We start from the raw sequence: 25,846 nt of genomic DNA on the forward strand, positions 1-25,846 counted from the left end.
GTCTCCCCACAAATCAAAATTTGGCAGCAGGGGAGTGATAGCAGTTAGCACTGTCATCACTTCCTCACCACCTAGTTTCGGAGCCTTGCCTAGCCAGATCAGGCCCACCAGCAGAGCTGTTGCTGCATGGCTGGATTGAGGGGGGTGAGGAGAGAGCTTAAAAAAAAAAAAAGGGTTAGGTACCACTGACTTGTTGCTGGAGGCCTCCAATTCTTGAGTACAACAGGTAACCATTTCCACAAAGTCTGAACTACACAGATATCTGAATGCATCTTGAACTCCCTGGCACTACAAGTTCTGAGTGAAGTTCATCCCCAGTGTAGGATTTTTACTATGTCATCAGGTGTCCCCATTGTAAGATATATACCAGAGGCGGGCAATTATTTTGGGTGGAGGGCTGCTTACCCAGTTTGGCAGGCTGTCAAGGGCCACATGGGTAGCCCTGCCCCTTGACAGGTGCCCTGGCCCCTGGTCACCATCTTGGGACCAATGTCCCAGTGTCTTTGGTCCCAAGACATTGGGACATTGGTCCCATGTCCCAGGGCCAGCACCGGTGGGGCCCAGAGCATAGCACAGGCTGGCAGAGGTCTGTGGAGTTGGGCTGGGCTGGGCTGCACCAGCAGGGAAAGGGGGGGAGCTGGCCTGGCCCCATAGAGCCCCTGCTGACTAGGACCCCACAGTCCTGCCACCATGCTCTGGGCCTCGCTGGCACTGGCCCTAGGACACCAGTGTGGGCCTTGTGCTCCCACTGGCTCCCCGCCCACTCGCGCCTAGCGCCCTGCAGCCCTGCTGTACAGGCGGGGGGCAGTGCACAGCCCTGACCCCCTGCTCGCCGGCAGGGAAGAAGTTGTTGCTGAGCACAGGGAAAAGCGGCCCCTCTCCTGCCCCGTGGCTGGCGCTCCCTGCTGCAGTCTCTTGCAGCCCAGCTGGGGCTGCCTGGAGCAGGCACAGGCAGCCCCATACGGGCTGCAAGCAGCTGCAGCACAGGGCGCCAGCCACAGCGCGAGTGAAGGGCCGCTTTTCCCCTGCGCTCAGCACCAGCTTGTAACCCGCCCCACTGCCAACCTGGGCTCCATGCCAGCTCCAGGCCTGCCCATCAGGGTTGTGCGCGGCGGCAGCAGCTGCGGCCCCAGTGTTGGCTGCTGCTGCCCGCCCAGAGCATGAGCAGGGCCGCCCAGAGGCGGCAGTGGCAAATGCTGCCCGGTGCAGCAAGCAAGGGGGCTGCAGCTGCCGTCACCGTGCGCAGCCCCAACGGGCGAGCCCAGAGCTGCACAGGGCCCAGGCTAGTAGTGGGGCCGGATTACAAAGTGATGCTGAGTGCAGGTGGGGAAAAGCAGCCCCTCGCCCACCCTGTGCCTGGCGCCCTGCACTGTAGCCACGCGCAGCCTGCATGGGGCTGCCTGTGCCTGCTCCGGACAACCCCACTTGGGCTGCGAGTGGCTGCAGTAGGGAGCGCTGGCTACAGGGTAAGGAAGGGCTGCTTTCCTCCGTGCCAGGAAGGAACCCGGGAAAACGCTGTGTGTGGGGAGGGGGGAAAGCGGCCCCTTGCCCACCCTGTGGCCAGCGCCCCGCGCTGCAGCTGCTCACCACCTGTGCGGGGCTGTCTGGCCCCTCCCCCGCCCACACTCAGCTTTTCCCCAGGCCACTTTTTTCCTCGGGCTCCTTCCCTGCCTGGGGTCCTTCCCTGCCCTTCCCCACCACCTTCTCCCTTACCTGTGGTTCCAGTGTGGTGCAGCCGTATGGTCCCAGGCCAGAAGCCCCTCCTGGGGCTAGGGCTGAGGGGGGCGGGGCTGGGGGGCCCTGCTGTTTTGGGAGCCTGATGGGCTTCTCCTGGGTCCTACTGCCCTTGGTTCCTGTCAAAAATGACAAGAAACACTGGCAAAGAAATATTAATTTTCTAAATTTTTTAGGAGACCCACGTGCTGGATAGAATGGCCTTGCGGGCTGGATCCAGCCTGCGGGCCGTATTTTGCCCACCCCTGATCTATACTATGTCATCATCAGGATTATACATTTTAGTCCTTTCCCAGAAGCACACTTTGTGTATTGCAAGGTGGAGATCTCTGCTACCTCCTTCTCTGCCCCCAGTTTACTGTGTTTTAGTGTTGGAGTGACTTGTACCAGAATTGTTTGGTTACTCCCAAAGAGGTGTCAGTGGTCCATTCTGACCTTGGGTCCTAATAGATCTGTCATTATTCAACCCAAAAGATGTACAGTATAAGAAATATGAATTACTGCTTCGGCACCCTGAATATTTCTAATTGGAAGCCAAAAAGCCTTTCTAGTAAAGGCTTGCCTCCCTACAGTCAGCATCCTTAGAATTTTTCTTGTGACCACAGTGTCTTGGGGCTTCTTCAGTTTCCATCCCAGTATATTCCTGACTATGAAAGATAGCTCAACAGCGTTTTTCAATAGAAGCTACTTTCTGGGAATGGAAGGCTAAATTGGTAAAGCCACTAAAGATCTAAAAGTCTCTTTAGACATAAAGTAGCAGAGGGGATATCAGAGGTAACAGTTACTAAACTGTTGCTTAAACGTCCACCTTCAACATTTGATTAAGTTCAATTCAGAGTGTAATAAATTATACTGCTGTCATATGTTTTACCTGAATTAGTGTGAGCATGCCTAGAATTGTTGAGCATCGGTTTCAGATGTGTAAAACTATTAACCTACTGTCCAGTACTATTTCTTTGTTATGCTTTTATAACATTAAAATATCTGAACAGCTTCTTGGTTAAGGATACTGTTTTAGTTAATTGAATTACTTATTTCAGGAAATCACAAGGAAGAGTTCATAATTAAATCCCCTCTGCTCTCTCCGGGAAAGTAGAAATCTGTAATTTGTTTCTTATAAAATCAAAGGCTTGTAAGATTGTGTGACTTATGGCTGTTTAGCCCTTTCTCTTGATTCTGAAGAACACTCTAGTATGTGTAAAAAAAAAAAAAAAAAAAAAAAAAAAAAAAAAAAAACCCATAAAAGAGTTGGAGTTGAGCACTGGATAAGTTAAAATCTGCCTTGGTTTAGAAATTGAAACTTGGTGTGTTGTTATTAATTGAAAATATAATTGCTTTTTAGTGTGGCTCTCAACCTTCTAGTTGGGGCACTCTCCCCAGCATCTTTTTGAATTTTTGCAGCATCCCTTCTTGAGAACCACTGTTGGTGCTGCTTCAGTGTTGCATCACAGCTGGACGTTGCCGGTGCTGTCTGGTAGATATCTCATGCACCTGCTGCACAGCCAGCTCGGGAAGGGCTGTGGCACATGCGCTCGCACCTTTCTGTCTCCTAACCCAAAAACAGGCAAGAGAACAGGTTTGTGCTGTAACCCTTCCCTGTCTGACCCTGAATAGTGTCTCAAACAGAGGTAAACTGAGCAGGTAGAACTGTCCTGCATGTTTCTCTGGGAGGAGCGAGGGGACCAGACTACAGAGGGCTGCAGCACAAACCAGCTTTCCTGTCTGCTTTAGGGTTATCAGAGAACCCTAATGAGGCTCCTACCTCTACACATGTACTACGCACTTCCCAGGGCACAGATGGTAGTGGTGGTGCCTATACTGCAGCACTCTGGATGAGAAGCACTATTTTAGACACTACTTTGAAAAAAAAAAATTTTTTTTATCCCATTTACAGATTGTAGCTCCCTCTGGTGGATAAGGAGAAGAGCTTTATTATTTTTACCAGCATAAGCTGACTAAATGCAAAAATAAAAAACAATGTGGCACTTAAGCAGTTTTTCATAATTTAAAACTACAGGATGAAATCTTAATATTGATTTCAGTAGACTCAGAATAAGCTATATGTACAAAGTAACATTTCTTTTTCAGAAAGAACATTGCCAGTTAGAATTCTGCATCAGAACCTAGCTGAAGTAGTATCCAAAAAGCCATTTGAAGTAATCCTGGTCCTGATGATCACATGTTCTTTGCCTTTTACAGTTTCCCTTCAATTACTATACTCTTTGGACAAGAATGCTTTGTTTTTAAAGTGAAAATTAAAATTTTCAGTAGAATTTTTTGAGGGATGGTAATTTTGAGATTTAATTAATACAGCTGATAAGGGTTTTTTACCTTTTTACACTTAATAACAAGGTTTTTTTAATTACAAAAAAGCTTTGCATGTTATTTTTCCAACTATTACAGGTATACGATGATGGAAAATATGTATATCTGGTAACAGAACTCATGAAAGGAGGAGAACTGCTGGACAAAATTCTTAGACAGAAATTTTTTTCAGAGCGGGAAGCCAGTGCTGTCCTCCTCACAATAACAAAAACTGTTGAATACCTCCATGCACAAGGGGTAAGTGTTCTGCTGGTAGAAATCTATTTTAGAAATGCTTTTCCAAAAGCATACTGAAACACCCTTGTTCTTTTAATGAATAAATTCGCATGTGGCTGAATTCTTCCATAATAAATAAATACTTCCGTAGTGCAATAAATACTTGATAGAAAAGATATACTCCGCACCAAAGTTTTTCTCAAACTGTGGAACTCCCCATATATTGCTCAAGTGGATTGATAATGAACAAAAACAAGTCTAATATCTGAAGGAAATGTATTTAATTAAATAATAGAAAATTAAGGCTGGAAAGGACCTCAGGAGTTCATCTAGTCTAACCTCTTGTTTGAGGCAGGATTATCCCTGACTAAACCATCTCATTCAAGTATTTGTTTAATCTGCTCTTAAACTTCTAAGACTGAGGATTTCACAACCTCTCTGCATAGCCTTTTTCCAGTGCTTCACCATTCTTACAGTAAGAATTTCGTCTAATATCCAACCTAAAATGCATTAACTGCAATTTAAGATCTTTGTCCCTTGTCCCTCTTATCACAAATTATAGTCCATTTTCATCCTCTTCATAATCACTACTCAAGTATTTGAAGACTCTTATCAAAATCCAGATCTTTTAGGAGTTTTCAGAGTACACCTAGTATTACATTCTCAACTTTATAACATCCCAGCCTGGCCTTACTGGAGTACAGGGGGAGGAGGTTTACCATTTGAAATGTCCTGTTGTCATAGCACTTTCTGGAGAGAGACCCTTCTCCCTTACTCATCAGGAGTCTTCACTGTCATGAATCTAGACACACTAAGCAAATGCTACCCAGATGTGGAGATTTTAGCTAAATCAGCAATCATATCCTCTTCTCCAGATAAAGCAGTGATCCCTTCTGCAACCCCAAAAAATATTGGGAATCATCCAGTAAGGCTTGATGATTCCCTGTAGGTTCTGTTGGAATTTCCTAACGTAAATTGGACATTCTACCTATTATGCTAGTCCATATGACTTTCCCTGTTAATGTGAGATCCTTATAGTTCCTGCCACATGTACGTGGCATCTGCTTTCTGTGATTATCCTATTTTAAAAAAGATGGACGTATAAGAGATCCTGGGATCGTAGGAAAGTAGAGCTCAAAACCTCCTGCTCAAGGCAGGATTGACCCTGACTAAACCACCCCAGCCTGCGGTTGTCTGCCCAGCCTGCTCTTGAAAATTTCCAGGGATGGAGATTCCACAGTTTCTCTAGGTAGTCTGTCCCAATGCCTGACCACCCTCCTAATGAGTAAATCTCTCCTAATCTCCAACTGAAATTTCCCCTGCTGCAGCTTGAGGCCATTGCTTCTAGCTCTGTCCCTTACAGCCAGAGAAAAGCCCCTCTCTGTAATCATCCATTAGGCATTTGAAGATTGTCTTCAAATTCCACCTCGCTCTTCTCTTCTCCAGACTAAATAGCCCTAACTCTTTCAGCCTTTCCACATCAGTCTTGCTTCCCAGGCCCTTAATCATTTTTGTTGCTCTGTGCTGGATTCTTTCCAAATTGCCCACAGCCTTCTTGAAAGGTGGGACCCAAAACCAGACAAAATATTCCAGGTGAGGCCTCATCTGTGCCAAGCAGTGCAGAAGAATCACATTTTTTGATTTCCAAGAGACGCTCCTGTTGTTACAACCCACTGTGCTGTTGGCTGTTTTGCAATAAGAGCGCACAGTTGGCTTACATTCAGTTTATGGTCTACTGTAACACGAGGCCCTTCTCTGCAGTAGTGCACCCTAACTCCTTATTGCCTGATCTGTATTTGTGCCTAGTTTTTGTCCACCAAACACAGGACTTTGCACTTGTCCTTGTTGAAGTGTATGTGATTGATTGTGGATCATTTTTTCAGTCAGTCTATTCTGGCTCCTAGCTCTGCCCTGCAGTGTTTGCAACTCCTTCCAACTTGGTATCATCTACCGATTTGCTAAGCGTGCACTCAGTCCCATTACTCAAATCATTAATAAAGATATTGAACAATACTGGACCTAGGACAGACTCCTGGGGAGCCCTTTTTGATACCTCCTCCCAACTAGATATTAAGTCGTTGGTGACTACTTGTTGAATACAATAATCGAACAGTTGTATATCCACCTTTTGCAGCACTTTCCTCTAACCTGTATTTCCATAGCTTGCTGATGAGGATGTTATGGTAGACCTGTGTCAAGCCTTGCTAAAGCCAACGTGTACCATATCCACTACTCCCTCCCTCTTTCTCCACTTCCCCCCTCATTGACAGAGCCTGTGACCTTACAGAAGGATATCAGGTTGGTCAGGCATGACTTGCTCTTGGTGAATTCATGCTGGCTGTTCCTGATCAAATTGTTCTCCTCTAGGTGCTTCACAGTAGATTCCTTGAGGGCCTGCTCCATGATCTTTCCAGGTATCAAGATAAGTCTGACTGGCCTGTTTTACCCTAAATCCTCCTCCTTCCCTTAAAGATGTTCACAATATTTGCCCTTTTTCCAGTCATTCAGCCAGCCTTCATGAGATCTCAAAGAGAACAGTGTAATAGCTGAAATTTACCTCAGCCACTTGCTTTCAGTATCCAATGCCTTTATCTGGCCCTATCAATTTGAAAGCATCTAGCGTTTCTAAGTAATTCCTAATTCAGTGTTTATGAACTAGGCTGCCACAGCATCTTGGGGTGTCTTGACATTCTTTCAGAGGTGCCATGTGCTGCCACCCAATGTTAGTGGTATTAGGTGTGTAGATATGATTCACAAGATAAACCTAGATATTTCAAACAGGAATCAAGAGCATTACAAGCGTTCTGATCTCCTGTGGTCTTTCTGACATCTTTGCAACAGAAACTGCTCGCTCGCTCTCTCTCTCTTTTATCTATAATCAAAAAATGAGTGAAAACTAAGAGCTGGCATTTTTCAATGGGTGCCTAGAGTCTAAAAAGGTTGCTCTAACCTGTTCTGCCATTACTCTAGGGTGTTTGTCGCCTTCCCTATCTTTGCCACCACTTTACTGTACTCTTAGTCTGCTAGCTGCCCCTATTTGTGAAGACTGAAGGGGGCAGGGGGAAACCTTCAGCCTTCTCTGCATCATCTGTAACAAGGGTTGGCAGCATGGCAAGTGAAGATGTTTTGCTTGACTTGACATGCACGCCTTGGGGATGATGGCAGGAAGGGGGCCAAAGCTGCACTGCCACAAGGATCGGGCCCTTCACAGCACACGTGCTGTCTGCCCTAATGTGTATGTGCACCGGCCACTAGTAATGAGCTGAGCCAGGGCTCTGCAGACCTCTCTGCACCTGCTTGCAGCCTCTCTGCTGCTTGCTGCGAGCAGCCTAGGCTCCATGGTGGGTGGCAGAGCCCAGGCCAGCTGTGGCAGGGGGAGGTGCAAGCCACTGCACCAAGGTCTGCAGAGCCCTATCCCAATTCGTTGCTGGCAGTGGGTGCGTGCGCACATCTGAGCAGATGATGGGGTAGGGGGTGGGGCTGTGCTGCCACAACAAGAAATTAGGCTCTTGTTGGCAAGGGGCAGAGGAGCCACATCTTACATGCCAACATCTTACAAGTTGAGGTTGGGGTGTTTTTGGCACTGTGGCCCAAAACATTGCTGACCGATCTATAACTAGATTGCATTCTGCATTCCATAAGAGACCTATGGTTTCTTTGGTTTTCCTCTTACTTTTGATATATTTGTAAAAAAACATTTTTATTGCTATTTAACATCCCTTGCCAGTTGCATCTCAAGTCATGCCTTAACCTTCCTAATTTTCTCTTTCCACATCCATGCAATACTCCTATGCTTTTCCCTAGTTCTATGACCTAGTTTGTTTTTTTTATTTTATCTTTCAGGATTCCTTTTGAATTTCAGGCTATTGAAGAGATTTGCTGCATAGCGAGGCTGGCCTCTTGTTACGCTTCCCGTTTTTGTGTCACATTGGGATAGCTTGCTCCTGCTCCTTAAGAGGGCCTCCTTGATGTACAGGCAGTGTTCCTGGATTCCTTTTCCTCTCTCGTTTCCCAGTAGAGCCTTCCCACCAGTTCCCTGAGTTAGCTAAAGTCTGGGGTTTTTTTTCTCAAGTCTAGCACTCTTATTCTGCTGCTCTCCTTCCTTCATCCCCATTAGGATCTTGAAACTCGTATCGTTTTGTGGCCATCCAAGTTACCTTCCACCTTCACGTTCTCAACAGGTTCCTCCTGTGGTGGGATAGCTGTGCTATCCCACCACATTTCTGTATTCCATTTACCTCATAATTCTGTGATTGTACTAAGATCTCAAATTCTTCCTATGTAATCCCCTCTGCTTCTTGCATTTGTGTATAAACATTTCAGGTATCAACTGATTGCCCTGTCTTCTTCCAAGAAGTTTGCTAAGGCTTCTGCTATTGCTTCCCCTTATGATATTTTTCTCCAAATCCCCTGGCTCTTTACTCATCTCCTGGCTTTTGTTTCCATTCCGGGTGAACCTTGTTTAAAACCCTCCTCACTAGAAGGAATATTCTGGACCAGAAATTTTCTCTCTGCCTTCAATACCAGGCTCGTTGATGGTGACCGCTACTGTTAACAGAAAAAAAATGGTACAAAAGGGTAATAATGTAAAAGTCTCTTTGGTCCAAAATGCTATTTCTTTGCAAGCTATCCATTTTAGGACATCAAATCACTAGATGTCATTAGTAGATTAGGATTTTCTGAATTAGAACAAACTGATTTTTTTTTTGTTTGTTTAGAAAAGTTGCTTCAGGAGAACAGGAATTTAAGCGTTCGATTTCAGAAAGCCAGACTGATAGCAAGGATTCATGCAGCTCTTGAGTACTGGAAATATTGTTCCTAAAATGCGACTTATTTGAATGGTGCATGGAATATATGTACTAGGAGTTAAATATGGTTATACATAGTTTGAATTGGGTATTCTGGAGTTAGAAGAACTGCATTTATTGTACAGGTCAAGTGTTTTCTTTCATTTTCCAAGTGCCCAGTAAAGCCTTGTACAGTATTGTTCTCTTTACAAAATGAACTCTTAAGTCTTCATTCTGTTATTCCAGATAATCAGTAGTATTGCATGTTAGAATGCTGCAGTTGATAGTAGAAGCATCATCTTCTTTTTATAGTCCATGGTCATGGCAGTTTAAAAATAAACTAAGCAGTGGAATAGATAGATGTTTGTAATAGAAGCATAAAAAAGTACTGCCATATTTTTTTTAATGTTTGTGTTTTTATTTAGGTTGTTCACAGAGACCTGAAACCTAGCAACATTCTTTATGTTGATGAATCTGGTAATCCAGAATCAATTAGAATTTGTGATTTTGGTTTTGCAAAACAACTACGAGCAGAAAATGGTCTTTTGATGACTCCATGTTACACAGCCAATTTTGTGGCTCCAGAGGTAAATATGAAATTGTGGGTATATGCTTTCACATTACTTGATGGTTTTTCATCATTTAGGCATGCTAAAGGGTTATTATGGTGTAATTGGTAAAATTATCAATAGATTAAGCTTTTGAAACTTAAAGTTTGTCATCTTCAAGGAAATAAAATAAGGAACACTAATTACTACAGAAAAGGTTGGGCTGCTTTCATAATTACTTGTTTTTGACAGGTTTTAAAAAGACAAGGGTATGATGCTGCCTGTGATATATGGAGTCTCGGTGTTCTGCTTTATACTATGCTCACTGGGTAAGTTAGCAGATATTATAGTAAAAGCATTGTTGAGGTAAATGCATGTAAGTGCACAAAATATTGATTCAATGCTGCAGAATGCTAGTGTTCCCTGTACATGATCAGCACTTCCCTCTGGTTTCAGTGGTAAGGGTGAGCCCAGCACTCGCCTTTTTTTAGTAATTTATACAAAATAAATATCTGAGTTTGTCTGACTTGCATAAGACTTGAACATTTTCCAGCAGTGGAATATCTTCTGCCTTGTGGCGATTTAAGAATAAAAATAGGATATGAAGAAAAGGAAAGAACTTGGATACATTGTTCTATTTGAAATAGCTTTTGTGCTGCAAGAAGTTTAATTAATTAAGGATAGTGCTGTACTGGAGGGAATATATGTAGTTTAAAAATATAATCATGATGCTCTGAGCTTTTATAGCTCTCAAGAATCAGTAGTCATCAAATAATCTGACATGATGTAGTTAGAATGATATATGCAATGTAAATGATTTGCATAAAAGGATGAAAAAAAAGTCAAGTTAAATGAGTAATAATTACAAATCTCACCTTTAACACCTTTAAACAAATGTAACCTGTATGCAGGCTGTAACATAGTAAATCTAAAATGTTATCAGTCTAAAATTGTGTGCTGCAACACATTCATCTTAGCTAAAACTGGCAAGCCATACACGTTTTTAAAAAAGTTATTTTCATTCTTTGTTGTGCTTTAGTATATTTTGCTAGCTCAGCAGCAGACATGAGGAATTGAACAAGGGAAATTATTTAAGGTTGATGGCTTCCCTGTCTTTGCTTTCATCTAGTGCCAGGTTGGTATTTTGTTCCTCTGCAGGTCAGTCATCAAGTCATCAGTTTCCGTGTTCTCGCACACATTTTGTTCTTTCATTTAACCAGAATGTACAAACTTTTGTACTAATCAGTGTCCTTTAAAAAGGACATTAAAAGCATTAAGAGAGGGACAGTCTTTGCAGCGCTGATTCTGAATTGGCCTATACTTATACTCAAAGGACATACAGTGAAAGAAAGAACAGGCTCTTAATCACAAACTATGATGCATCTTCAACAATTACATACAACTTGGAGGTTTTTACAGTCTATATTAAATGCCACTATAGTTGGTGTCTGTTACTTTTATCATTATTTTGAAACTACTGGCAATTGATTTAAATGTGAAATACAGATTGGATCTCAACTGGAACAGATCTTAAAGCTCTGAAATCTTTTGATTAATTAGTTACACTCCTTTTGCAAATGGTCCTGATGATACCCCAGAAGAGATTTTGGCGCGAATAGGTAGTGGGAAGTTCTCTCTCAGTGGGGGCTACTGGAATTCAGTATCAGATACAGCTAAGGCAAGTACATTTTTTCCTTTGTATACAGAATGGATGCAAACATTTTGCAAAAGTATTTTGTGTGCACACATTCTAAAAATTGTTTATCTTAAAGGATACAGATATTAATGAAGGTTACTTATCCATCATGTGTGTAGATTTTCATTTGGTAATTGTTATTTTCAATTTCATTTGAATGTAGGAAGAGAAAAAAAGTATAGTTTATACCACACTTTGAACATGTTTTTTTTCCCCTATGTATCTTTTGTTTGAAATTTGTAGTCTGTTCTCCCAGCATTCTTCTTCTGGTCTGCAAAACATTTTTTTTTTCTCTTCTGCAATACTATAACCAAACTAATATAAAAGCATGATTTCTAAAATCATTTGTGTTACCCAAAAGAGCATGTTACAATAGATTTCAAATACCCTTATTCTTGGATATGAAAATTGAATAATTGAACAATTCAAAAGGTTTCTAAGTGGTATTTTTCAAAAGTACTTAAGGAAAACAGCTACATGGATTCTGTTGAGCTCCCTGGGTGTTGGCATCTTATTCTCTCAGGTACTTTTAGGACTACCATTCTTTGTGTGTAGTATTAATAAACAAGGGGTGGGGGGATGGGCTGAAGTGATTATCCTCTTGCCAGTTCCCCAGAGCAGATTCTGAGGAAATGAAGCAGCTGTTAAGCTGATTCTTTTGTTCTAGGGAATATGAAATCTTAGTTGCAGTAAATGGACCATACATTTAATCTTGATTTTTTGCATCCTAATTTCATTCTATTTGAATAATGAACTATTAAAATACCGATAACTTACAGCTGTTGTAGTAGGTCAGGGGTGTCAAACTCAACCAGTCTCATGGGCTAGATAGTAGTTGTTGGGCTGGTACTGAGCACCCATGGTTCCAGGTCCAGCCCATGCACTTCAAGCAGCATTCAGGCCCAGAGCGCTGAGCATGTATCAGTGAGGCCAGCACTGCCCAGTGTGCAGGCTGAATCTAGTGCTGTGCATACAGTAGCAGGGCCAGCAGAGAATGTGGGCTGTACACATGCTGGATCCAGTGTTGTACACAGCATGGGGGGGAGGAGAGGGACAGGCCATGTGCAGTCTGCATCCCAATCTATGCCCCTAACCAACCCCCTGAAACCAGTACTGCAGGTAGCACATGGTCGGAACCAGTGCATAGAGTTGGTCCAGAGACTCACAAGTCAGATTGTGCAGCATTACGAACCTGGATCCAGTCTGTGAGCCATGTTTGACACCCCTGTCCTTGGTGACCTGTTTTTGTAACTTATTTGGGGTTTTCTAAGCATATAACTCTTGCCTGGAAAACCAAGAGTAGTCTGAAAGTTGGAGGAGCCACAGCCTGCCCCCATCTTCTAGAGAACTTGTTCATATTGGGGCTAAATAATATCAAAGTCTTGTCTTTTACAGCTAGATATACAGGAGGAGGAAGGGTGGGAAGGGGGTCCACAAACTCTTTAATTTTTTAGGACTTACTAGGTCAGGGAGCATTGTTTATAACCACTTCCACCAGAATGCTACTTTTATGATAGCTAACTAGAACTCTGTATAAAAATATCATGATTTTCATCCCTCTCCTCCCCTTTAATACACTGTGGGCTTCTATGGCCATATCCAGATATGCGTGGACATTTGATAACCCTGGGATAACTAGCAGCAGAGCACCTTGTGCTGCCACTGTTTGTCTCTGGGGAATGCCTGTGCCACATATGCTCTGGCATGCAGCAGGTTACCCTGGGCAGGGTAGGGGAGGCTGGGGCCAGCACTGGGCTGGCTCCAGCAGCCTTACCCAATGCTGCGCGAAGCCTGGCAAACAGCAGAGTGCAACTCCTGCCAGCCAGGCTCTGGCTTCAGGTGGTGCACACTGCCACCATGTGCACCGCTCTGCTTTTTTTTCCCATGGGTTTTTTTGACCTTTGGATATCACTGGGTCAAAAAACCCTCCACACTGTTTGCTGTTCCCTTGCAGTGCAGAGAACAACTGAACATTTGGTATGTGGTACAGCAGATACATCTGCAGTGCTACATATCGCATGGCCAGACTCATCTGGATACAGACTGTGAATTTTAATTTCAAAATAAAAACTATTTCCCTCAAAATGATGTTATACTGATTGCCCCACAAAGCTGCCTGTCCTACTGAACAAGTAGCTGCATTTGTTCTTTGCTGCCAATCCAGCTACTTGTACCGGAAACCTGGACTGTATCTAAAATTGTGTAACTATGCAGTTGTGTTATTGTTTCAAATTTGAGAGGGATGAGGGATATTGTGTGTTTTGTTTCTTTTTTTCTCTCTCTCTTTTTCTCTCCCTCCTTTTTTCTCCTTTTCTTTTTCCTTTTTTTTTTTTTTTTTTAAGTAACTGTTTCCATGCTGTTGCTAGGTGCCCCAATGTCTCGATAGAATTTGAGATCACCGATACATTTTTCCACCAGCAGTTTTCCCAGTGTTAAAAGTTTATTTCCTTGCCTTTTTTAAAGTTCACTGTATCTTCCTCTTCCAAAGATTGCTTGTTTTTAAGTTCTTCAATAGGTCTTGAGTTAACTGGAGTAACATTTCAGTCACTTCCAGAGATGGTCTGGAGATTTGTTTAAATCGTTGGTATCTGCAAATACATTTCTTCAGATCTTGAATTTTAAACTCAATTAATTTTAATGCTCTGAAAAGCAGTAGTACTGCAAGTTGGGGTTTTTTTGTGGGTGTTTTTTTTCTCTTAATGTTGATTTGAATTAACACCTCCTGCATTGTTGACAGGACTTGGTTTCAAAGATGCTCCATGTTGATCCACATCAAAGATTGACTGCTGCTCAGGTTCTTAGACACCCTTGGATAGTTCACTGTGACCAGTTGCCTCAGTACCAACTAAACAGACAGGATGCCCCACATTTGGTGAAGGTAAATAAAAGCTTGTTCAGATTATTTAGCCGGGATTAGTTGTAAACAAAATTAGACACAAAATCAATTTTGTTCTAAATACCAGTTCTGAGTTTAGTAAATACAGTGCATGAAACTGTAATGTGTACCTGTGATGTCCCTAATAGTAAGGACTTCAAGAGACCCTATCAAAGAATGTGTCTTTTCTGTTTGAAAAATGTGGAGTGCTGCTATCAGTTTAAACGTTTTGTGGGATGCAAATTGAATACTAGGATTCTTTTTTGGAAAAAGGGAATAAGGAACTTGTCGGGAAGGCTTATGAAAGTGTCAGCCCTTAAGGTAGCTAGAAATATAAAGACCACTTCTGTGTGCATTCCCCACTCTCCTTCAGCCCTCACAGCTTCTCTTCCCCACTCCCAACCCATTTTTTTAATCCTGTTGGGTGCAATTGGAGATCTCCATACTTTACCATACACTACGCCAAAAATGTTTAAAGACCAAGTGTGATGGTGACTTTGTATGATCCCTCTTATAATAGTTATTTTTTGTATTAAATGACACTGGGTCAATGTGGAACACAAGCTTTCACCACCAAGTGGATCAAAAGTAAAGGATCCACTTCAGATGCCAGCTGCAGATTATAATTTGCAAAGAAATATTTTTGAGAGTTCATAATGAAAACAAGAAATAGTTAAATCTTAAAGGAGGACACACCACTAGTGGGATTTCATTCTTTCTTTATACCTCTGAAAATTAATTAAAGCACATTTTAATTTTGGCATATATAAATTGCACCTGCTGACCTTAACAAAAATCATGCCAAAGTTGTCTTAATTGTTTGTTTGTTTACATTGTAAAAAAGGACAAGTGCATCATGCTTTAATAGTTATTGAACTACAGGCAACCCCCACTTAGTGCTCTTAATTGGTTCCAGAAAAACTGAGCATTAAGCGGAACTGTGCTAAGCAAAACCCATTTCCCCATAGAAATGAATGTAAATAGAGATGAATTAGTTACTGCCCACCCTGCCACCACCACCTCTCTCCTCTCCCCTGCCTGCCTACCAGCACTCCAGTCACACATGCCAACCTGGGCCTGTGCCCCTGCTGCCCCACTCTGGACTCCTGCTTGTCATGGCCCTGGGAACTGGCACGGGTCCAACACTCAAGCCCACCCCCCCACTCGCCACTTCTCACTACTGCCACCTCTCCCCACCCCCTTTGCCTGCCCACCAGCCTCTCCAGCCCCACTTGCCAGCCTGGGCACTGGAGCTCCTGCCACCAAGCTCTGGGCACAGGCCCCGGGTACCAGCGTGGGCTCCTGCCACCCCACTTTGGGCACAGGCCTCCACTGGCCCGGGCTCTGGCCCAGGCACCAGCGTAGGCCCCGCGCTCCTCGCCTCTGTCGCTGCCACCTCTCCCCACCCCCTGCCCACTCTGGCACCATGTGCCAGCCTGGGCACTGGTGCTCCTGCTGCCAACCCTGGCCCCGGGCACTGGCTGGGGCCCTGCACTCCTCCCCTCTGCTGCTGCTGCTTCTCCCCACCCCCTTCCCTGCTCCAGCATCCTGTGCCAGCCTGGGCCCAGGCTCCTGCCCCATCCTGGGCCCTCATGCCTGCCCCCCCACTCACTGCCACTCACTCACCCCACTCGCTGCTGCTGCCACCGCCACCACTGCTTCTCCCCACCCACTTGCTGAAACTCCCCGATTCCACTGAGCACTATAGCGACACTAGCTGAGCGCTCAGTGGAATCAGGCATCAATCTTAAATCGGCGCTATAGCGAAATAGCGCTAACTGAAACCGCATTAAGCAGGGGTTGCCAGTAATACTAGGGCAAGTCGGGCCCAATCTCTTTAACCTATAGAAAACAGTTGGAAGTTAAAACTTGTTTAAAATCTCTATGCTGTTCACTGTTACAGTCCCTTAAATGTTTGTAAGTTAATGGCGGTGCGTTGTTTCTGTTTTGTCCCTGCCATCTGATTTATAGGGAGCAATGGCAGCCACGTATTCTGCTTTGAACCGCAATCAGTCACCAGTTTTGGAGCCAGTAGGCCGTTCTACTCTCGCCCAGCGAAGAGGTATAAAAAAAATTACCTCAACAGCCCTGTGAAATGACCTCAACCAGTTACTTGGTACCATGGTATAAGATGATAGCACAAATCATGGAGACAGGTAGCACATATCTGACAGATACCTGCAAGCACACTGTCCCAGCTGGTACCTATAATGCTGCTGCTACTGCTTTCATCTATTCTCGCTTTAAACTTTTGATGGCAAGTTACTGACCTTAGTGGAGCTTTGGATGGAGTGAAAAGTGGAAACATGATGAAAATGGGACTTGTTCACCGATTGAATAAACAAGAATTATGAATGCCACCTCTGTCATAAAAATACACTGAATAAAGCACTCTGCACCGTATAGCATTATTTTTATAAGAAATATTTCTTGTTCCCTAAAATATTCTTTGTTACACATAGAGATGGACAGTTTATGTTAAGCACTTAGCTTAAACAATCTGTTTATATAGCACTGTATACTTTGTGCCATCCAACATTTTGTATGTTTTTTGTAAACAGTTCACAAGCAGTACATTTCTGTGCTGTTTTCTTTAATGTATACATGCCTTGTTTTACTTAGATTTTATTATTCATTTTGACAATTAAATCTGGTTAAACCATTCACCTGGATTAATCAGTATTGTTGGACAGCTCTAAAAGAAGCCTGACTGTTAAAACAGCTATTGAATGTAATACTACAAATACGTATTTTTTTTCCTTGCCTATATGTCTTTTCTACATGTCCATGTTTCTGAAGTTGCATTACGAGAAACAAAGCTATCGTTAAACTTAACTGTCGCATACATGTGATGGGCAATGCACCATGGAAAAAAAGTAACTTGCTGCACACCCCTTTGCCTTTTCTGTCCCTGTTTTTCCCACCTGTTGACTGGACTCACTCAGGAATCATCGTTAAATACTTTTCCATGCAAAATAGTTGTTGTCGGGGGCACACAAGGCAGCATTCCATTCTTGTAACTGGCTGGTAATGTCTAATGCTGAATGTTTTGGGTTTGGTTAAGTTGCCAATGACTGAACAATATGTAGGGCATCAGAGATGAAAGATAATAATGAAGCTTAAAGCAAAGCACAGCAGCTTACAAAAATCAAGTTTAAATGCCATCTGTTCATTGATAACTCCTAGTTCAGCTTGAAGCAGAATGGGCAAGAATCATTCAAATCATCTAGTGGGATTTTTTTGGACCTTTCACTGGCAGTCCATGTGCCCTTAAAATAGTATTGCTCAATTCTGGTAGAATGAAACTAGCCTGACTGAGAAGCCAAGACAGAATCCCTGCTGTTCCCCAGAGGGAGCCAGACTCTTAGCTTGACGTTGGGGGAGACAAATTATTGGCCTTATGAGTATAGCTTCTATGATTCAAGGTACATAGCTGAGGTGCAAGCAGCATTTGCCCCAATAGAAGGATAACTTAACTCAGGCTAGAATTTGCTACTATCCCATTCCCTCTCCTGCTCCCTCCCTGGAGGGAATAACTGACTTCCCTGTGTGAGATGCCCATTATGACAAAGTTACTAAATGTGGATCTTGGTTCACACTTTCTATGAAAATTACAGTTCAGAAAGCAAGAAATGAGCAAGTGCATAGTTCCAGATTAATTAACTTGTGTTAGCTGTTAATATGCTAGTTCGTCTAAAGTTAAAATTTTTTCAGTGAGACTTAAGAGGATGAACCTGTCTGTATTTTATGAAACGTGGCTTCCTTTGAATGATTTTTGTTAGAAAAGTGATGCTATAAAAAAGACTGTCTAGGGAAGTTGAGAAATCTTCATCGTTGGAGGCAGTGGTGCCCAGCCTTTTGGTCCTGTAGGTCAGATAAGTGGCATGGGCAAGATTGGGTCTGTGTTATCTCTGCCCAGTCTGACATGCCTGTACTAGGACCCCCCACAACCTCATCTGGCCTTTTTATGCCTAGACCTGTATTCCAGGATCAGGCCCTGTGGCACCTTGCGCACCTGATCTAGCATGCAGGGTCATACTGTCTGGCCTGTGGAGCTCCCCATTTGTTGGGAAATTTGGCAGCAGGAGAATAGCAATTAACAATGCAATTAACAGGAGAACAGCAATTAACAATCCCCTATCACTGAATTTTTGGACCCATGGGGAGCTCTACAAGCCAGATAACATGGCACTGTGGGCTGGATCTTGCTTGCAGGCCAGAATTGAGCACCCCTAACTGGAGGTTCATAGATTGTAAGGGGCTGGAAGGGACCTCGGAAAATCATCAGGTCCATCCCTCTGCACCAAACGGGAAAGATAACGGGGGTTTGGGTGACCCCAGCAAAGGTGACTGGCCAGTCTCCTCTTTATGATTTCCAGGGTAGGTGATTGCACCACCTCTGGGAGGAGCTTATTCCACAGTCTGGACACCCTGACTGTGAAGAAGTTTTTCCTAAGTTTGAGCCTGAATTGGTCTTCCAGGAGTTTGTGGCCATTACTCCTAGTTTTTCCATCAGGTGCCCTGGTGAGCAGTTGCTCAGTGAGCCCTTGATGTACTCCCCTAGTGTAGCAGTAAGCTGCTACCAGATCCCCTCAGCATTCTTTTCTTCAGGCTGAAGAGCCCTAGATCCCTCGGCCTTTCCTCGTATGGCTTGCCATGCAAGACTGATCATACCAGTGTCTCTTCTTTGGACTCTGTCAAGCTTGTCCATGTCCTTGTTGAAGTGTGGTGTCCAGAACTGGACATAGTACTCCAGCTCTGGTCTCACCAGTGCTGAGTAGAGTGGAAGAATCACCTCCTTGGCTTTGCTGGAGATGCATCGATTGATGCATGCCAGAGGATTATTTGCCCTACTGGCTACAGCAGGTGTTCAAGAAGATGATAGATAAACATTGGTCAGGGATGATCTAAGAGTAGCTATGCCAATGCTATGGTTATGGGTATTTCTGCATGCTTCTGGGCTTTGCTAGTTGCCACATAGAGCAGGGAAAGATTTTTTTTCCTTTCCCTTTGCTACGTGTTTGGGCAGGTGGGGGAGGGGTCACCTTTCTCAGAAGCATTGGGTGCTTGCAGCTGAAGTTTGGGATTGGGGAGTGCCACTGCTAATGCTGGGACTAAAATCCTACCTAGAGGGTCTTGTCCCTGTCTCGGGGTCAGACTGGTCACCACATCTGGGGTCAGGAAGGAATCTTATGCTATTGTCAGATTGATAAACTTTGGGGGGTGGGTTGTCTTCCTCTGAAGCAAATGGTGTAGCCCTGTTCCTTGGGTCTTGAGTGTATTTTCACAACCCATACAGTAGCAGGATGTTGGCCTCTATGGTCCCCCTGTTTTATCAGTGTTAGGATAGGGCACTTTTCTTCATGGACTGTGGGGCAGGGCTGCCTGTGTAGTATTAGACAAGGATTTGGCTGAGATAGTTGGATAAAGATTTTCTTGCCTCAGGCAGGAGGTTGAACAAGATGACCTGTAGAGAAGTCCCTTCCAGGCTTATTTTCCTATGATTCTGTTATTGTTCCCTTTGAACATAGGACCTTCATTTGGCATGAAGCTTTCACCTATTTCTTGGCAAACAAAAAACAGGTTTTTGCAAGCTGCTTAGAATATTAGTTAAATGATTAGCCACTTAGGCAATTGTGGGGCGGTGTTGAAAATAACAGCTTGTCTGTTACAGCACAACAGACCGAAAGAGGAAAGACAGCCTACCTGGTTGTGGTAAAATTTTGGGAGACAAAAAAAAGGAACAGAAATAAGGATTTGAAAAGGGAAAGAACTTTAATTAGTTAGTTCTGGAAGTTAACAGTAATACTAATCACAAAATGTAAGAGGCCAAGTTAGTAATTAAGCCATCAAATAGTCTTCTAATCAGAAAATAGGAGAGACAAGGAAATTATGGTGACAGCACTCCTGGGGGGGCAGGAATCTTTACTTAGCTGCTGTTTGAGGGAATGGTAATTTATGTTACCTGACCCCAATAGTCAAGGTTCAGATAGGATGCTTGTGTAACCCTGCAAAATCAGTCTCCTGTTATTTTCTTTGAAATCTGAGGTGTTCTAATACTTAATAAATTGCCATAGTGCTGAGCTCTTTACAGGTGGGAAGGATACTAAAGAATTAAGATCTCAAACTTTTATCCTAGCTGTAGTGAGAGAGTACTTCTCTATAAAAGGAGTTGCATATTTTTTATTTGTAGGAAATAATTCTCAAGTAAGGGGTTCATATTGCAGATTTCAAAAAGCTAAATAGGTTTCTTGGATGTTTCACTACTTATCCTAAAAGGAACTAGGATTTTTTTAATTACTTAAAGAGGGTTTTTTGTTTGTTTTTACTTCCAGTACCCTAATGAGTACTGTCTGTCTGTCTCTTACTGTGGTGATAGTTATCTACTAACATCATTAATATGAGGTGAAAAAAATCCATTCTCTTTTTGATGCTGACTGGTACCAGTGTGGCTTACTTGGATACTTGCTAGTCCAGTTTCTTATCTTTCAGGTCTATCATTAAATACAAATGAGTCTCAAAAATTGATAACCCTTGCCTTTTAGTACCTGCTTTTAATTTTGAAGGTTAAGGTCAGTCTTTCATTATATTCGGCCATGTGGTAGATAATTCTAGAAATACTGTTCTAAGAATCCTATTTAAAAAAAAAAGGCCAGGGCTTCAGGTCTAAGATTTTCAGCAGCTGAGATCAGACAGAAATTCCCTTTATATTCATAGCCAGCAGGTGTAAATTGCAGTAGCATATCATCCTCTGCAACATACATGGGACAGAGTATTAGACTAATAAGCACCTTAAGTCATTCATAAATGTTGATTTCAGTCTTTAAGGTGTGCCTCTATTCCTTCATATCTTCACCTGTAAACCAGAGGAACATACAGCTGCAAAGTACCACTTGAGTCATAGATTCTAGTACGCTGCAATCATAGGCAGCCATTGAATAGATATTAATTCTGGGGGCTACAGGGAACGTTCTTGTACATGTATGTGCTCTATCTTTTACCCTTAAAAAAAATATTTCCTCAGTCCAAAAAAACAAACAAACAACTCAAAAGCCTCACTTATTTGCCACAGGAAGAGCTTAAGAACTCGGGTCAGACCAATAGTCCATCTGGCCCAGAATCCTGTCTCGGACAGTGTTAGAAGTGAATGGTAGAGGGAGAGCATTGAACTGGATCGATCTAGTGTAATTACCCACCCTGTCATCCACCATTATTGGTGCAGAGATGCCAGAAGAAAGACTTCCTCCCATTCTGTGCAACAGCTATTAACAGATTTATCAAAACTGGCACCAAACATACTGGCACCTGCCTTTCCTTTGGATTAAACCAGCAAGGCCATGAGGGGGACACTAGTATGGGGGCAGCTCAGTGTCTTTGTATACACTGCTCAGGCTTTTACACTCTGGAGAGGTCACTCCAGCTTCACTTTATTGTAAAGTGAGAATGATGTTCAGTGAGCTGCTCTCTCTCTGCATAATTCTATTGTCTTATGAGACAGACATGCCTACTACTACTTCATCCATGAGTTTATCCAATCCTTTTTTGAACCAGGCTGTGCTATCTGCCTCTACCACCTCCTATGGAAAGGAATTCCACAAGATTTACCTAGCCGTTGCATAGAAGGAAATTAAAAAGGTAAGGAAGAGCTTTGCCCATGCTCTGGTACTCCTCCAGTAGCAGCAAAATTGTTTTTAAAAAAACAACTCACCACATGTTCATGAATAGTCATACAAGGAACAAACATTTTCTTCCTCTTCACTGTGAACTGTCAGAAATTTTTCTAGTCCATCAATTTCATTGGGTTTGCTTCTTTCTCCCTTGTCAGTATCTCTGAGCTGAGGGTATTGGGAATGAATGAGATCAGAACGTTTTGTATATACCAATGCAGTTCCTGCAATCTGCTGTGTGTTTACACAAGCAGGCACACATGTAAGTGGCCTGTCACTTAGGCCAGTGGGAGCCAACCTTATTGGCAGGTATGCCACAGACTAGGCTATTATCCCAAGTCCCACTTGCATCCCCTGGTCAGTCTACTGCTCTGCTTTCTGCCCTACCTATCCCCTCCCCCATCTGCTATGTGTCACATACAAAAGGATACCTGTGGCACACATGCCAAAAGTTATCTACTCCTAATTTAGGTTTGAAATGTTTAAAGATGTGCTGTTAATTAAGTTGTATAATTCTATCCAAATAACATGAACTTCAAGAGAATGCAATTTTATTTTAACACATACTCAGACTTGCTGAATTTTTGGTCAAATGTGCTGGTCTCATTCACAGATCCACATCTAGTGCTTCCCATAATTTTGGTATAGTTTAAGTGCAGTCATTGGGAACTAAGTTTAAAAAAAAAAAATAAACTGCTGCTTTGAAGCTCAGCTCCTTTAAATAGAAAACATGCACCACAATAAATTTTCACTATGCTGCTTCTTGGTCAGTCAAGCACAGCAAGCAACTGGAACAGAGGCTCATGGAAAAAGGGAACAAATGCAAAACTGCAAATAAAAGTTAATAGTTTGTTTTTCAAAGTATAGTTACAAGTTACTGTGTTGAAAACAAACAGGAAGGGCGATTAGCTGCAATACTCCCTGTTAATTTGGACTATAGTAAGGATGAAGATCTCAATTCATAATCACTATAGTACTGAACAAAACTTATTCTGAATTTTTCACTTGAAGTATTTAAAACGTTTTTTCTTTTAAATATGAGGCAAGGGCATAAAGATAAAAAAAAGGTCTTTGTGTTTTTGTAAATGTAGTATGCCAACTAAAGCTCTGTTTTCTGGTATTGGAAAGAAAGGTTTCAAAGTATGTCATGGTAAGCAGCAATGGTTAATGGAAGTATCTTCACTCAAGAAAATGATGTAAATGATTAGCTTTATCTTGATACTCTTGACCTAATCAAAGGGAAGGTGTATTCATGAGGGATGTAATTATTTTGCAATCTAGAAGGGGTTGGGGGAAATCTACTTAAAACAATTTTTAAAAAATTACAAAAAAATCAGATAAAATATTTTTCTACAGTTCTGTACAATCATACTTTATACTGTACAAGTTTCCTCAGCATGGCATGTAAGCGAGTCTAAGGTACTGTACCAGGAAATCAATGGACTTGTACCTTTTGACAGACAGAATTAAAATAGCATCTGTTAGATGCTAGGCACTGCTGTCATGCAACTGAAATGCTAATAAAAAGGTTAAATAGTACTGAATATCTTAAAATGATTGTGTTATTCTGAATCTGAGCTAGGAAATTTCCCAATCATGCTATTAATGTATAATCTAAACTGTTTCTGATGTAACTATGAACAGTCCTGGAAAGATATCATTGCTTGTATCCCTGTCAAATGGCAGGTTTTGTAGTCTTCAACAGAAATTGAAATTTATACAATGAATAAACTTTCAAACATACGAACAAGATTGCAGGGTTTATTTTGGGGAGGGGGAGTGTTATCCATCCATTAAAAAAGCTTACTTCACAGTTCCCAACTGAAATATCATCATCATTGTTCTACGTAAAATACTAGGAAGCTAACTAATAGGTAGAATTTTTTTTAAGCTGTATCTAGTCTATTGATCTTTATTTAAGGTCAAACCAAACTGAAGTTAAAATATGACGGGTCTCAGTTACAAAGGGTCATTTATCTCTACTAAAAATGCAAGAAATTTGAGAGAAGTCCAGGTCAAGCAACAGTGAGACTACTAAAATCATCTTTTAGTTAGGTTCCAGTGCTACAGCTTTTTTTTTTTTTTTTAATATGAACGGCCTATGCAGGTATAGAGCCCAGTTGAAATCACTATGGCTGAAGGACTGGAGTTATGCAATCTAGCTACTAACAGGAAAAAAAGCTCACTGCTCAGAATAAGAGGAAAGGCAAATACTTTGGGTTAGGTCAGGGTCAGCTTCAGGTTCCCATTTGGGCTTCACCTAAAAGCACCCAAACCAATGATTTTCATATTAAAATAGCAGTGATGACAACTCACTCAAGTTAATCAATGCAAACTAAGAACACGAGTTTTCTTTTTTGCAGCATAGATATACCATAAATTGTAGACTTCAAAGGGCAAGAACCTCATTTGTTTATCTGAGGTAGGGCTGTTCAAGCTGGTGGCCTGTGGGCCCCTACAGCTGCATCCCAATACTATGTGGCAGGGGAAGGGCCACATGTGGCCTGTGCAGCAAGGGGTGGGGGCTACATATCACACATGCAGCCCACACAGCAGAGGGTATCCTGAGTGGCTATACACTGCTGACACTGCTGCGGGGTGGGGAAGCAAGGGCAGAGAAATAGATCCTGGAAGCCAGCCCCTGTTCAGTATGGTCTGTGTGGTATGAACATTGCAAGCAACCCCTTGCTACACTGAAGTTGTACAGCCCTGATCTAATTTAAAGTGTTGTAGTATTAAATAAATTGAAACCACAAGGGAAGGTTTGGCGCACTGAAATTTGACAGACACTTGAGACAGATATGCAGGTACATTCATTTGTTTCAAGCCTGTGGAAGCTTGGAAAATATAGAAGTGAAGGATGAAATGTAAGCAGAAATAATACATGCACTTGTCATGCTTGCTCTTACATAACTATCAGCAGTCTGAGCTCACAAAGTAATAAGACTGAAGTAAGATATAGGGCAGTCTTCCCTTTCAGTCTTGCAATATAGAAAGACAATAACAGTTACAGTGAAAACAAGTTAAAGAAATTTGTAGAATGTTTGTGTGTAAAACAGCAAGAATGGCCATTAAGATAGAGAATACGTGGAATATTTTTTTTTAATTTCTTGTGAAAGAAGTCTCAAGTGCAGTTATTGCCTCAAGAGACCAGAATTAACACAAAGACACAGTAGCCTTTGGAACAGTCAGAACAGCAGATGGACATAATTAACAGGGCCTTGGAACAATTGCTTGCACATGTAAAGTTTGATACCATTAGTGATTTAGGTCCCAATCCAACAAATTGCTGCAAATAAATGGATACCTGCACACATTGGTGATGTGTCTGGGAAGGCACATCTCCCCAGATTTCTTCACTGACAGTGAGGCCTAGGGTCCTACAGGGCTGCAGCCCATCCAGAGCCAGGACCCAGCAGCAGTGAGGGCAGTGATGGGATTTCTGCACTGACCGTGGGGATGCAGCCCAGTCAGAGCCAGCAGCAGCAGTGCAGTTATCCCCCATCAACCTTAAGTCTCATCAGTGCCTGCACACAAAACTTTGAATTAGTTTGCACAGTATGTGTCCCAGTCAATTCTAGCATAATGTGCATCAAGAAAAGACATATCACGCTTGTAGGGAGGCAGTTAGATGGGCCAAAGCTACCATGGAGCTGAGGATGGCATCCCAAGTAAAGGACAACAAGAAATTGTTTTTTAGATATATAGGGAGTAAAAGGAAGGCCCAGGGAGGAATAGGACCCCTGCTAAATGGGCAGAAACAATTGGTGACAGACAGGGGGGACAAGGCTGAACTCCTCAACGAGTTCTTTGCCTCAGTGTTCCTAAAAGAGGGGCAAGACAAGTCTCCCACTGGGGTTGTAGGGAGGCAGCAGCAGGGCGCCAGACTACCATGTGTAGACCCTGAGATGGTGCAGAGTCACTTGGAGGAACTGGATGCCTTTAAGTCGGCAGGCCCGGATGAGCTCCATCCGAGGGTACTGAAGGCACTGGCCGAC

The 25,846-nt window shown here is 42.7% G+C and overlaps 1 protein-coding gene across 4 annotated transcripts in view; it reads left to right on the top strand.

Moving 5' to 3' along the window:
- Window positions 1-18,670, top strand: part of RPS6KA3 (ribosomal protein S6 kinase A3) — a 94,439-nt gene extending 75,769 nt beyond the window's left edge. For all 4 annotated transcript variants that reach the window (XM_006038363.3, XM_025194862.1, XM_006038365.3 and 1 more), the window contains 6 exons: window positions 4,138-4,296; window positions 9,488-9,649; window positions 9,863-9,939; window positions 11,171-11,288; window positions 14,044-14,184; window positions 16,153-18,670. In XM_006038363.3, the coding sequence (XP_006038425.1) occupies window positions 4,138-4,296; window positions 9,488-9,649; window positions 9,863-9,939; window positions 11,171-11,288; window positions 14,044-14,184; window positions 16,153-16,275 (780 nt within the window). In that variant the 3' untranslated portion in view covers window positions 16,276-18,670. The remainder of the gene's footprint in view (window positions 1-4,137; window positions 4,297-9,487; window positions 9,650-9,862; window positions 9,940-11,170; window positions 11,289-14,043; window positions 14,185-16,152) is intronic.
- Window positions 18,671-25,846: the final 7,176 nt, after the last annotated feature.

The sequence above is a fragment of the Alligator sinensis genome, unplaced genomic scaffold (assembly GCF_000455745.1).
Source record: "Alligator sinensis unplaced genomic scaffold, ASM45574v1 scaffold1605_1, whole genome shotgun sequence".
In the NCBI taxonomy this organism is placed as follows: domain Eukaryota; kingdom Metazoa; phylum Chordata; order Crocodylia; family Alligatoridae; genus Alligator; species Alligator sinensis.